We start from the raw sequence: 15,083 nt of genomic DNA, 5'->3' as shown, positions 1-15,083 counted from the left end.
TAAGGTAGGTAGAGGATTTCACATATAAGGGCAGCTTTTGTTGATAGGTGGATTTTATTTCTACATACCAATTATATAAAATTATAAAAATTTTAGGCAGTAATTTTTTGTGGTTTAGGACAATCTAGCAGGATTTCAAAATTACTCTAGGAGCTTTGTGCGACAGCCATCCGGCAACACTGATAGGTGTTCTGTTCTCTAGGGTCTTTACTGAATGACTCTCATAGCATTTTTCAAACGAAATTCTGCATCTTGGATTCGGACGTTCATGACTTTCTGTTGCTTTAATTTAGAGTATCCGGCTATCTTTCCTACGGTCAACGTCAACACCTCTATAGGTAAGACCATCAAGTGTGACCCTTTCCCTTCCTCGAGGTTAACCCTTCATCCTCACTTATTTTACGTCCCATAAGAAATAGATTAGTTTTTGGGATCGTACCGATCCCAAATGACCGAGGAGAAACTTTTGCGAATTTGACTTCCACAACTTTACACACTCCAAATGCTGAAGAGCCGGTCCTCCTTAGACTTAGTGATAACTCTTCCATCTTCTCCGCAGAGACGCTTGGCATTTCCAAAGCTTTAGATTTCGCCACGACTATGAGCTGTTTTCAAGAGCCTAATCCTCTCAGATTCACTGAGTATTCTCACTGCCTTGGCGCAGCCTTTGACTAAAATCAAAGTCAATTCTATCCTGTTCTCAATAAAATAGCAATTATTTGATCTTTACAACCATGGAGGCCAATGTATCCTAGTTTAGATGCCCTCCCATATTGGCATCCTTGGCAACTAGCATACTGATCTAGCAGCCTGCTCAGTTGGCGATCAGACAATTGAATTGAATAACCGGATTTTTTGGGCTGATATTAAGCATCTCTTAGAAAGGTTTATCCCAACTGCAAGGAATTCTAGCATCCTTTGCTCTGGACGCCAAAGCAGAATTACTTGTTGCACTTTCGCAGATAAATTCTCCAATCGACCATGTGGTTTAGCACATATAAATTATTTTTACTAGTAGCATTGCCCAATTCACTAATGGCAAGTTTCGAAAACGAGTTTCATTTTCGATATTGACAAAATAAATTAGATTCAGTTGAGTTGCCATGTGATAGATAGTGTTTTACAAAAGGTACCAACACATTTTGTACTCTTCAGAGAATAGAAAATTATGTTACTATCAGCAAGAGAGTAGCTGTACTTACTGACATGATTGTTTAAAATTTTTATTGGTGAACTCATGGTATTTTCAAAGTATATGACAATTACTAATACCCAGGAATTTGTGGATCTCCTGAAGTCTGGACAAATTGCTTGATGTCGGAGAGTATCCAATGATTCCTACAAAATGTTACGAATTCGTTAATAAAGTTTGTATGATTATTTGTATAATTTGTAATTTTTCATACGAGCAAAATGTAATTGTAAATTGTACATATTTGGTAAAAGTAGTAGTTTGAAATCCATCTACAAATTGATTATTGGATGAATAATGCAGCATCAGCAAAAATATTAGATCTACATCCAGAATCAAGGATTGCACCTATTTAGGCATCTGGTTACTCTTTCTGTTCTGCAACATAATCCATATCTTTAATGCTTAACAGAATATTGAACACTTCCGCACTACATATATCACAACCTTCAGGTGGTTCGATGACAGAGTACATAGATACCAACAGGTTCATTTCGACAAGGAGTCTGAAATCAACATGGTCATTTGATCCACAGCACTCCCGCATCATTCCAAACAGAAGCTGTAAAAACAAACCAACTTCTTGGAAAATTACTTGCGTATAAAATACTGAGATATATAGTGGAAATGTACCTCCAGATTAGGTTGATTTAGGTGTGCGGTCATGAGATACTCAAAATCTCATTCGTCAACAACGAAAATTCAGATTTCATAAATAGCTTTTGTTCAGAGAGATAGGTAGAGATTGTAGATCATCAATGTAGGATCCGCAAAACAGCGATAAGGAAGTGTAGTGAACGAAGCTGGATGATAATTAACGATAGATGATGATTATTAACACAATGATACAATCTACTTTATTCGATACAGTGATATGATCTGTATCATGAGAGAGCTGTACAACAGCTGAAGGTTTACATAATCTAGATAATACATAACGTTTTTACCCAAAGTTATGTCAACAGATTGAAGAGTTGCCAAAATTTGTACTTCTGGTTACGTGACAATTGCATTTGAATATTATTTTGGTTACAAAATTATACTTTGTACCTGCCAAGCTAGATTTCCAGGTACCAATCACATATCGATGTTTGAATATTTATTGCATGGATGATAGCCTTCATTTCTTGACAGAATCTAATGTTGCCTTCGCAATCTTTCAAATCTTTGTAGCTATTTTTAAAAAGTTGCAAAACATCCACGATGCCGAAGAACTGTAACATTTGATTGGAACCAAACGGATTCGGTAATAATGCAGTACTGATAGTAACGGAATAATAATAAGAAAGATAGAAATAATAATAATAATAATAACAATAACTATAAGAATGACAATAATAATAGCAAATTTGTTCAAAGTTGTATGATTTTGAATGTTAGGCTTCTAGGCTTTAGGGATACAAGTCTATCTGGTATTTGAAAAGGAAGAAAACGCATATGAAATCTGTACAAATATGAAAGTGCAAGATTCAGGTATAGGTCTATTTCATGTCTTCTTACCCAAGCTTGGTTGTACTTTTGCTGATATGTGAAGAAATTTCTGATGCATTCGATTAAACACGGAAAATCAGAGAAAAACCAGTGTCGGTGTGCATAGTCTACAATATCATCGATGGCAACATTTTTGTCCGTTACCCCAAATGTGTTCCACATCGATCGATTCCTGCTTGCTCCGTCTGTTGTAATTGCATTGATGCGTAAGCTAGCTTTTTCTGGTAGTATGACACATTCTATTATGATTTTGTGCACGATTGTTCCACTAGCTTCGCCCTTACTCAAAAAGCACTTTGATTTTTGTACCCATTTTCCTTTGAATAGCACCAATGCGTGATCTCCTCTTGTGCCTGAAAGTGACTTATCATATAATAACTATATAATTTGTGAATTTTTTTTTAATCGAAAGTCACATACAACGTATATCTTGAGGTGACATGTTCGAAGTCGTTGTTTTCAAAGCTTCGAGGATGTTGCACTGAAAGCCATACGTGCCTTTAACCACTAGAGCGAGTGCTTTATGCCTCCTGACATGAATGTAGGCTTTCTTACTTTTCATTCGTAAGAGCAAACACCTGTCAATCCATTGTGTTTTATACTGTCGATCGTTGTTGCTTTTGTAATTCACTGCCGATAACCATGCTTCAACAGTTGATTGCTCTGCATCAGACAATCTTGAAATTGCTTCGAGTACTGCTTCTTGCTTGTCTTTTGCACAGTTTAATATCATTGCTTCAATCTTGGTCCTAAGCATCTGGAATAAGTATAAGCAAATGTAAGACCAATAAGGTTTCAGGGTACTTTATATAATATGATCGACTCGTACCTGCGAATGAAGCCTCTGATTTCGACAATTGACAGTTTTACACCGTTGGTGAACATTTTCTTTCAGTTTTTTTTTGTAACATCATTTTCTAATCCTGATCTCCAATGCTTTCGTTTGATGGTATAAATAAATTTTGCACACTGAGAGCAATTTTTTCCTTGTCGATCCGTTTTACTTTCGTTGCGTTCGATTACGTAGCCCTTGAAATCCTTTTCTCTGAAATTGTACAGATGACAACACTGAATTTAAAATATGAGGTAAATTTTAAGCTCATTAATCAACTATGGAGTGCTTTACATGAAGAGTTTGATCTCTTTTCGATTATTATTTAGGAGTTTATTTTCGATATATGATCTTGATCAGGCAAAACTTTAATGAAATAATGCATATGATTACCTCTCTGTTTCACATGCACCGCATAGAATAAATTTTTACACAGTCTGTAACACTTAAATGATGTCTCTAACGTTGCCCACATTGTTCACAACGTCCATATGGATTTCTTGACCTTTTATAAAAACATGTACATGAAACAACATTTAGCGCTGCAATTATTGATAGTTATTATCGATAGTTGCATTGGTTTTACAATTTGTAAAGGTAATACCGCCGTAAAATAATACTTTTATGGCGTGTTACAGTTGAAATACGTCTTCAAAAAATTTTCTATAATTTCCAACCTAATCGATCGGTGTATGAGTGTTTTATAGGCAGGATTCCAAATGATCAGCTCTGTGAAGATTTTGCTAAAATGAGGATGGAAAATAAAATATGCAAGCCAGCGGCGCTACAGGTACTGTGAAAAAAGCAGTCTTTTGGCTAAACTGCTTGTCATTGTTCTTCGCGGTCTTTAGGTAATCAACATCTGCCCGGGAGACTACAGTACTCAAGAAAAAGAAATTATGTTCGAACGTTCATGCTTTATATTTTATTCGCCATTGACTCATAAACAGTTTATACATTTTTAGGTGAATATAATATACATACATATTTGTCGTATCATCCTCATTGATACGTTACATAACATACTCATTTTCTTGTAACGTTAATAGCAATATATTCATTTTTTTTTTAAATTTTGGTTGCTATCTCATATGCTATCCATTTGCTTTCTCAATATTTCGACCTTATTACTTCATCCTGTACAATTTTTTTTTACTTCTAGCATCGTATTTTGCAATTTTACGGCACTTATTACATTTATGATTCCTCACATTTATTTCTCAACGAGGGAGTCAGATTAGTACATAATGGCATGAATAATTCCGAATTCAATGGAGTGAACTTGAGAATCTCCCTTCGTTATTCGGAGAGAATTTTAAATCAACATTTTTGTAAATAATCACAGACTGCCAAATGTAGTAGGCTCTTCTTTTAAACTAGCCTTACGAACAACAGATTCGTTTAAGTCTATATACCTAGAACTAAACAACGCTACTCTCTAAAACGAAAATGTGTTGTACATTTTCTGCCACCTGCCAAATGTATTCGTGCACAATGGAAATATTGAAATATATTTCTGTAACGTGCGTGTAATCCATAATCGCCATATATATGTATATATATATATATATATACATATATATGTGCATGCCAAACAGATGCGAAGACGCAAGAAAGTATTTTCGCTGAATAACGAACCGAAGCTCGGGCTTCAGCGGCTTAATCTTCGCATCTCTTCGGACGTTACAACGTGATATTTTCATTGCTCAAAAAATGCACAACCACTTTCAAACTGAAAGGCAATGACCATCTATTTATTCTCTGTAATCCGTTATTACCTTATATACACTAAATTTGAAATGTTGTGTGATTAGTATCAATGCATGTGATATTTATTTATACAGCCTAACATGTGTATGTTCGTAACTGGCTTCGTGGACACAAAGGTTAAACTATATTGAAGTTAGTAACGTTTACGTAACGATTCATGCCGAGGAAAAACCGTTATTTCGCGATTTTGGAATTATTTGAAATTCAGTAAACCGTTACAAAACAAAACACACTCATATTTTGAGATCCTAGTTCCTTCAAAATCATTGTAAAATTTAGAAAGTAGTGATTTTTCCCCCAATGTTTCGTTACGATTTCGTTACGATGACGTTACTATCTTCAACCTCGTAAGATTGAGGACTCCTAGTTCGCATGGATACTCGACATCTTCCGAAACATTCATGTCTAGCATGTTCTGATGGTGCCTACGGATGGTTAGTTAGCAATATTCAATGCTGCGTCATATATTTATATAGTACAACGTTTATATCTAATTCTTCCGGGAATCATGGCACATCCCGGGTCAATATAGCATCGACGCGGGTGCGTTCGGGCATCTTTTGTCATTTTCTCTGTTACGGAGGTGTAAAAAAGAAACAATGGCATCAGACACAAAGAGTTGGGCGATTCAACGTACTACGGGATTTACGATCAGGTCGAACCAGCGGTTGAAACAAAATCGTGATAAAACAATAATTAAGAAAGTTCACTCGAAACAATCTTAATAGTTAAATAGGCATATAAAAAAAAGTCCCTGTGACACAGGAGAAAATTCTAAAACGCTGAATATTAAACGTAAACACCTCATTACGTTCACAAATTCAGAAAAAATTGGTCTATTTTTATTTTTTTACCGAAAAAACTACATTCCATGTCCGATTTTGATAAACAATAACTCATTTTCTTCGTAAATAAATTCTTCGTAAATGGTTTCCGTCAGTTTTTTTGCAAAAATGATGTACTTAACGATAGATCTTGTTCTACCAATCGACAAGCTCAGGAAAAAATTTATCTCAAGCGAATTGTAATGCTTTCATTTGTGTTAAAAATACGCTTATTATTCATCAAAATCAGAGCGATCACGTGGATTTTTGGTGAAAAAATTGTATATACTCTGAGGTCGATAATACAAGAGTTTTTAGATTTGAGATTAGGTGTTTAAAATTCTTCTTCCGAATCACAGAGAGTTTTCAAATTATATTTAACTTGATGAGGTTTAACTACACCGTTTAAACCTTTTATTAGTCATGATTTTGTTTCGACATATGTTTGAGCTACCTATAGGTCCTATAAATCCTCAAAGACACTTCGATGAGCATGTCATTCGCCAATTCGGCGGCCTGATACTCAGCTGCAGTCCAATAAAATGTTCTATCTGGGACGGTAACACGTCATTTGCGTCTCGTGCTTTGCAGCTTCTGTATACCATTACAACTTTTAACCATGACAGCGTAGCCAGCCGTCCTGATATCGGATTATCTCGCGTGAAATGCCTCTGCACAATTAACGTTTCTTTTGATACAATTTTGCCGCCTCGTTCTCTCGCCATTACTGTCAGCGATAGCCCTAATACATTCAAGTAATGTCATTATAGGTCGTAACTATAAGTAAATCATTATTTATTACAATTACTTCGTTCAAATTGGGTCGATACATATTATATATCGTATGTATACATGTCATAAATATAACGCATTTTCTATGTACAAGATTTTACGAACTTTTTCCATTTCACTCACAAAAGGTGTTAGTGAAACTTGTTTTATGCCCTGCATACATTTATGCGAATTTTGCATCGTTTAAAGTAAGATTTATTATTGCAACGTTCAATTTAAACACTCCAACTTCCTTTCTCGTTTGATTCACATTGGATGTAAAACCGTACGAACACGAAGGAAACTAGTAACGAAACAAAATAAAAAAAATTAACATTAAACGAAAGATGCAATGACGTGAGTGCAGTTAGAAATACGAAATGTAACGATTTAATCACATATTCGGTTAACCATTTCAATAAATATGATATTTAAAAGATAAGTATTATATTATGTTACTATAAAAGTCGTCAACATATGGTGAAGAATTTCATCACCCACGATGGAGCTCATGCGGCTGCACATCAATAATTTTAGTATTAATAATTTTAAGAAAAGAATCACATTATACATAACAAATAACCTTTGTAAAATTTATATCAACTCACTAAGCACTATAATTATTCATATTTTTTCTTGACCTGACGAAGAATCATTGTTTTACCGGCAAAGTGAAAATCATTCCAATCGTGTTATTAAATAACAGTCATCATAATATACTAAACACTAATTCTTGTAGAAATAATATAGAGAAAAAATTTCATTTACATAATGAGTGTATAATATAACGCAAGCTCAATCTGAGCGATTGTGTGAATTGCAATTAATTACAACGCATTTAATTATACGATTTCTTTCTTAATCTAATAATGAGTTTCGTTATAAATTTCATCAACTAATCTCAACTTCCACGTAATGGATTTTCGGCGTGCGGTCTGGTTTACCAACTATGCTTCATATTTGGGAAACGTGACGACTTAAATTTGGAAAGCTGAACACGTGCCCATAATAACGCTCATCATTGTCACACATCGGTAACAAAAGCCTATGGATGGTGGAGGTAAGGAAAAGTATCTCAAATGGGTTTTCAATTGAAATAGTGTCCACCAAAAAGTGACAAATAGTGGTTCAACAAGTCATCAGAATGGCGCTAATAAGCAATCAGAGTTCAATCTGATTGCCGCTTTCTTTTAAATTGTGGAACTTTAGCTTCAGCAACGCCATCTTAATTGTACTTTATTTTATGGACACTTTCTGTACACAGAGATAGTCCTCATTACCTCTACCTTTCATATGCAAGCCATATTCAAGATGACGCTCTGGTGTTTAAATATTCCGACAGAACAAATGAAATGACGTATCAGATTTTATTGTAGTTCCATGGCATTCCGAAAGATTATTCATAATTCCGATCATAATCAAAGTATTTTTAACGTGTTACTACGCTAGTAATTATATTACGGATGAATGAATGAGTTGGAGAAGAATTAGGATTCCGCGAGCCGATGTCAATAATCGTAGTTCCAAACCAGGCGGCGCTGAGACGTTTCTGAATAGTGCTCAACGTATGCTTAATCGCCTTTAATGAAATTTAACTAAAACAAGCACGTCTTTAACTAACATAAAACCGGGATAATTCAGCTTGCGCCGAAGCAAAGAGATTCATAACCCCACGCATTCCTATTGGTTTATCATATCCAATTGAAGACCTTCTCGATTGTTGCAAATACCGTTTTGGATAAGAAAAGAAATAATTCAGAATAAAACGCTGCCCACGTAACACTGCAACGCGTCTAACAGAAATTTTTTGAACGCGCTTTTTGTGCTGGTTTGGCAATTTTACTTTTGCGTAACCTTTACATTCACATCGCAACGTTTTCGGATTCTATAACGCATTCATATTGGCTTTAAAACGCTATTCACGCTCTTAATTGGACGTAAATTTCACCAATGGCAATCACTAACTACACAATTGTTCGTTTGGCACTTGAATTATTATTACTACTTTTTTTTGTTTCTTTAATCTTCAATATTTCATTGTCAGGAATGTTCAAAGGATGCAAACTTCGACATGCCCATGTTACTACAAGAGTTAGTAGCATCTGGCAAATGAAAAGAAATAAGATTAAAAAATGACGCGATAAGTGCAACTGGCAGGTGAACAAGAAAAGCAAATACATGTGTAGAAAATCACACGCACACGTATTTAGCAACAATTCATTGCTCTATACAAAGTCATATTAATAGGTATGTCGTGTCAGCATAATATCGTATTGGCAATAGGTATTCAAAAAGGCACTAACCCTCACATAAACTCAAGTTAAATCTTACAAAATAACAATAATTGCTAAAAAATTCCCGGGCACAATCAGAAAATTTACAGATGACAGAAAAAAAAAAAAAAAATACAACCAAGTATACATCAAGCAAGTGATGCTCACGATTCGGAGTATATTATTTTATCAGATTGATGATTCAATTCAATAATATTCGACTCGTTAGCAGATTATTCAATGATCGACATGTAATGCTTGTAATTTTGAGAAAATTGTATCCGTTTTCATTCTACTTTTCTATCTAGACAGTGAATTTCGTAAATCTATCCTTTTCGCGATTCCTTAGGTAGCAGATAATTGTAGGCTAGGTGAAACACCTGCGACGTGCGCAGCAATCATTTTATCGGTTTTCCTACTTCGATATCATCTCGGATAACACTATCGACTAACAATCTCGTACGAATTTGCGACAAGGAGGCTGGAATAACATTTCGAATATGGTACCGAGACTAAATTTCAAGCCTATCAGCGACTGTCAAATTCACTGACATTATAGGTATATTGTAGAGGAATATGTAGGTATATTGATCAGTAGGCGCGTTACAATCGCTTCTTTGCCAGCACTCGCTATATTTTTCCAGCACTATTTTACCCTATGTCCAAGCATGGATCAAATACGTTTTGCTTTTATACTTATTTCGAAATATTGAAAATTTAACTACGCGATTTTCATCTTCCGGTAGGTTCTTAGCTGGTCTCTACATTCTTGTTTGTAACATTCTTCCTACATATATCCGAACAATTTTTTCAACTCGAACGCATAGAATAAATTAATACACATTGCTCAAATCAAATTAATATCTATACGCAAGTATGGGGGAAAGCACATTGCACACTTTCGTTATAAAAATACATCTATTTAAATTGCGTTACAGTTAATTGGCTGATAAAGCTCAGCGGGGAATGAATGCCTCGCCGAAATTTACGTCAATGCAGAATGTCAATTTATATGCGTAAAACGATACGCCGGACACTCGCGAAATGAATAATAATACATAGCAGAAGCTTCGTCTGTTCCACAAAACAGCCGGTAGATATCAGTTGTATGTGGTGATTGATCGTAAAATATGATAGTGGCGCTATTCCGGCAATTTTCCCCGAAACGTTGAATATGCCTATGAGACATGACTTAATCTGCCACTGTAAGTGCTGGTGTTAAAACGTTGCTCGTTCTTCCAAAATCATTTGGGAATGATACCAATTTTCCATTTTTCAAGCAATTATACTTATACCGTGCAGGTATATACTTCATTGACTTACGCACAATTTTTAATATGTATGAATGCATACAGATAATGATGTAGGTAGGCATACTCTATAATTCGTTTGCACCAACCCAGCTTGAAGATAGTAAATGCCGCAAAGTGTGCCTTGGCTCTAAACTAATTGACAAGTTGAAATGCGTTTTGGCAGTATGACCTAGGTAATATGCACCTAGTCTCAAACATAGCCATAACTTTTTTCTCCAAGATATGGCAATCGTTATTACTGTAATTGAGATACTGATTTACCAGTTTGGTCAGCTCGAGGAAATATAATGGTACAAATGAGTTTCTACAAATAAATTACGGGTATCGAAGGCAGTCTTACGTTCAGTTCCAATCTGAGTAGAAACTCAAGAATTAAAGGAAAAAACATCATTGGAAAACTAAAAAGAAAGGAAACATTTAACTATTTCCAAGCCGGAAGGATCAAACTTTTTCACAGGCCTTTTTTCTCAGAGTCCGCCAAAGAGAGGTAGTCAAAATTTGACCCGTTTCCGATGCTTTATTTCCCCTTGCTCTGCCGTTTTTTCGCTTTCTACCTCTTCCTTCACCCGAACATTTTTATCACATTTATCAACATTCGTCGAGTGATCCGACGAGGATGGTGCATTTTAAGCAAAGATTGAAAAACGCATAACGAGAATAACAGAACAAAGAAGGAAGGCTGGCGACATGTTATGAGCGACCGCTGCGGCTCTATCTAAGCCATCATCCATCGCAGTTCTTACATCTCCGTTGTCGCTCGATGAGTCTGAAACAAGAAGAGTCGAATGCATTGATCAATGCCTGGGAGGTGGACGGTTCAACGGATTAAAATTTATAGAGCGGTAATTCGTAAGTATAGAGTTATTATAGCTCGTGGCTTGATCAATCGACTTTGCTGGATGGTTCCTTCCGTGTTCCGCTAGAGGAGGATACGTATCTAAGCCCGTGGTTGCAAAAGGAAATGATAAGACTAAGTCGGTAATAAAGTGTCTCAATAATTAAGGAATCGAAAACAGAGAAAAACTAGTGTCCATGCCGGTATATCTGTGGTGAATTTTTCTCCAACTTTTCAATACAGGTCACCCTTCTGCAGGATTTGTTTTTCAGCTTTTCACCTACACAGTTGTATACAAAGCTTTATCTTATTTTCCCTCCCGCTCAATCAAATGGATTAGCAGCAGGTGTGAATGTTCCTCGGCTTAGTTAGACCTCATTCGATTTCTTTTAAACGTTTCTTGCTTTTTTGTTAAATATAAAATCCAGAGAACCGACGTTCTGAATCAAAAGCTGGGAAATGAGTAGACGAATCGTTGAAAAAGTCTTCCGCAATGTCATTTGCGTCAGTTATTCTGAAAACGAATGGAACAACTTCACTACTATGTAAAACAAACGCTTTACAATTAAAAGTTTCAAAATGATTAAACATTGGTATTTTTTATCCGATCCTAACGTACAGGAATGTTGTTTTACTCGTGTTCATAATTATCAACCCAAATCGCATTGCCGTTGTTTTGTTAAAGAGTTTTTTCTCCTTTCCCAATTTTTTGTACAGGCTTGAGGTTTCATTCATCCTTAAAATAAAATCCAACTTGGAACAAATTCATTTAGCACAGTGATTTGGCATTCAAAGTAACACAATACGATGCAAAACTCAAAGCCAAGCAGGTGCCCGATATCAAGTTTAGTGTGATTCTTACGACCACTGACGCAGAAGGTGGTTACTAGGTACTATTTCTGATGGTAACTTATCGTCATACTGCAGTTTGTCGCATCTAGTTGTTGAAATGATAATAATAAAGCGTCTCGACAAAGCAAGAAGAAGACTTACAGTTCGTGTTGGATCCCTCGCCCGATCCGGAAGCTTCGTACCCGTCGCTCTCGGTATCGCTATCCGGTCCAGCTCCACTTCCAGATCCATCGAAGGTTCCGTCACTGAGAAGCGCACCGGTATCCGGTGTCGACGCCAATTGCGATTGAACTATCTGGAATTTTGAAATAACCACCAGGTTATACGAGCATACGGTGGAAAGGAAACCTCGAAAGAAAATGTCTACGATACCTGGCTTGAAATTTTTCAAACATTCTACCGCCACTTACTGATTAATTATAAGCAATTATGATAGCGCCGATACAGGTTAATTGTATTATGTCCATTCAACAGCTTGTCTATACAGCGAGTATAATCTCACCCTTATACATTACCGAAATTGATGTCATATCGAAAATAAATTCTGATTTGAGAACATTGAATCTGCTATTATTTATTTACAGAACGTATCAAGAGTTGAACCCAATGTTTTTAGCATGGTATGGAGAATTTCAAATTACCTAAGAACTCTCGTAATGGGTGCAATTACACCAAATAGATGCTAATAATTCTACTGGAACTTAAACGCGCAGAGATTTTTGAACTGGAAATATAATTCTAGTATCAAGTTCATTTCTAATGCGATAAAGTCCCTTGGATCAGGGCAGTTCAAATTAGTTTGGTGAAATGGCTTCGCGTGTATAAAACAGAAGACGTAATTTTACGCACCTGATTAACATGTCGCAACTGATCGATTAGCTCACTCGTATTCGCATTGTCGTAGAGAGATTGCGGCGAACTTCCTGCCAATAGAGGAAGTTCAGGATTGTATTTCTGCGCCGTCAAACTGGAGTCGACAATCGTCTTCATATAGCTGGAACAGAAATCGAGAGATATGCATTAACTTCAAGTGTTCTTCGCTAGCCGTGAAAACAAAAAAATCAAAGAACAACACCAGAAACACAGCATTATAACGTAATTTATTCAATGCAGACGATGCAAGATCGCAATTCACAAAGTTTCGTTGAATTCTCTTATTTCACTCCAAAATATTGCGTTGTTTTGGTGTTTCGTTATCCGTAGTCGAGTTTTTATCAGAATTGATAACGGTTGAGATTTCGACAGCATCGAGCCACCTTGCAAATATCAAATAATTAAACTAGGCCATTCGAAGACGATAAGACGAATTTTTTCGCCAATTCAATCTTACACATTGTAATACCAATAGAACTAGAATGGAATATTGATAAATCTTCGGTTGGTTATCTCGTTTTATATAGCTCTTACTCAGAATCCCAGTGGATGAAAACCTATCGAGATTACGAGGTGAAACCTGTTAAATCGAGTGCGCATGCGTGAAATTTGTTGGATTTTCTTGCAGGTTGACCACTTCAAGTTCCAGCTGTGAAACGCGGCTGACGCAGGTTAGGTACGTGAGGCGAATTTTTTTTAGATTAAGCAGATCCTAAATAATGGATGTAGTAATTTGGGAAGGACTGGCAAAATTTTAGTGCTGACTGACCGATTACCGCTACGAGTTACTATAGAACCAAAATTTCAGTTCGTGATTCAACACGGGAGCATCCGACATCTCATACTTCGTTTCGAGTAAGTTGGCACTCCTGCTTCACAATTTGCTGACCTTACAGACTAAAACATTGCAGTGGCACGATCTCGCCGACCAATAGAGCGCAATTATTTTGCGCATGCGCAGTCGGTGACTCAGCCTGTCAAGTTTCACCGTTTCCTCTCGGTTATCGGTAATTTTCGTCAGGAAAGTCTCGAACGCCGGGAGGACCTAAGCGTATTGGTGAAGACGTCGCGTTCGAATAATTCAAGATTCCTTTATTGCCTCGGCTGTCGTGCGGGGTGTAGGGTGGCGCTTTGCGGGGCGAAAGGATTCGAATCGAAAAAGGAGGTTCAATTTCGTAGACAAAGGTACCCGCGATGAGACACTTGGGTGGGAGGAGATTGGACGCCAGCCGCCCACGGCCGCTGTCTGGGCTCCGACGGTAATAAATTAAGCAAAGGGTTTTACCTGCTATCCGCCGTTTCAAAACTTGAGGTTTCAGAGGTTGGCGCTTACTTTGATTCTCGAATTATTCAGAGAGGGTAAACAATTTTGCTGAAATAAAACACCCCGATTTTTCTCGCCTCTTCCCGCGCAAGCTTCAGTAGGTACTTTGCCAGTGAATTTACAGGTTTTTGATACGTGTCGACGTCCACTATGTTGGAAATTAAAATGGCGACCACATATTTCGGAAGAGTGAATTTCATAAAGATAGATTTGAGCGGTTGTCAAAACGCTATTAAATGTGTCAGCAAAAGGCATTAAAAGGTTGATACACCGCCTGAGACTGAAATTGGGTAGATTTGAAAAAATTCGTATCGGATATTCCCGGCCTGCACCAAACATTCCTGCGAACTTTGATCAAAATCGGAGCTGGACCCCTCGCAGATGGTCTTTGTTGGTCATTATAGATGATTTGGTAAAAGTTTCACGCGAAGCGCGTTGGATATAATCGTTGCAGGGCGCTTAGAAGGAATCCATTGTTGTTGATTAATAACCACAGAGCCCCACGGCTTTTTCCCTCGCCTCGTCTCTCCTTACCGCCACAGCGCAGCGGCTCCAGCAGAGGTTCCAGGTCTGGTTGCCCAGAGCGAGAGAGATTATTTAATTTGGAGGAAGCCTTAAACGAAGCGTTGATTAGCAATTCACCGTCTGCCTGCGTCTATTATATACTCCAGAGCTCACACGTTGACCGCTGCATGACTCAAGTTGCGCGAGGCACAAGTCTCAAGGCTTCCTT

At 36.9% G+C, this 15,083-nt stretch overlaps 1 protein-coding gene and 1 long non-coding RNA gene across 2 annotated transcripts in view; both read right to left on the bottom strand.

The window, feature by feature from the left end:
* Positions 1 to 66: 66 nt before the first annotated feature.
* Positions 67 to 3,753, bottom strand: LOC124299040 (uncharacterized). The gene is made up of 6 exons (XR_006906929.1): positions 3,513 to 3,753; positions 3,104 to 3,440; positions 2,693 to 3,036; positions 1,826 to 2,406; positions 1,433 to 1,754; positions 67 to 1,338 (listed from the first exon to the last, which is right to left on the bottom strand). It is a non-coding gene; the product is annotated as an uncharacterized LOC124299040 (long non-coding RNA).
* A 664-nt stretch (positions 3,754 to 4,417) lies between these two features.
* LOC124299036 (division abnormally delayed protein) overlaps positions 4,418 to 15,083 on the bottom strand; it is a 66,289-nt gene continuing 55,623 nt past the window's right edge. The window contains exons 6-8 of the mRNA XM_046751869.1: positions 13,003 to 13,147; positions 12,295 to 12,448; positions 4,418 to 11,232 (exon numbers count right to left, since the gene is read on the bottom strand). Of these exons, the coding sequence (XP_046607825.1) occupies positions 11,093 to 11,232; positions 12,295 to 12,448; positions 13,003 to 13,147 (439 nt within the window). The 3' untranslated portion in view covers positions 4,418 to 11,092. The remainder of the gene's footprint in view (positions 11,233 to 12,294; positions 12,449 to 13,002; positions 13,148 to 15,083) is intronic.

Source organism: Neodiprion virginianus, chromosome 2, assembly GCF_021901495.1.
Source record: "Neodiprion virginianus isolate iyNeoVirg1 chromosome 2, iyNeoVirg1.1, whole genome shotgun sequence".
In the NCBI taxonomy this organism is placed as follows: domain Eukaryota; kingdom Metazoa; phylum Arthropoda; class Insecta; order Hymenoptera; family Diprionidae; genus Neodiprion; species Neodiprion virginianus.
The sequence above is the reverse complement of the archived record's forward strand: the minus strand, read 5'-3'. Positions and strand labels throughout refer to the sequence as shown.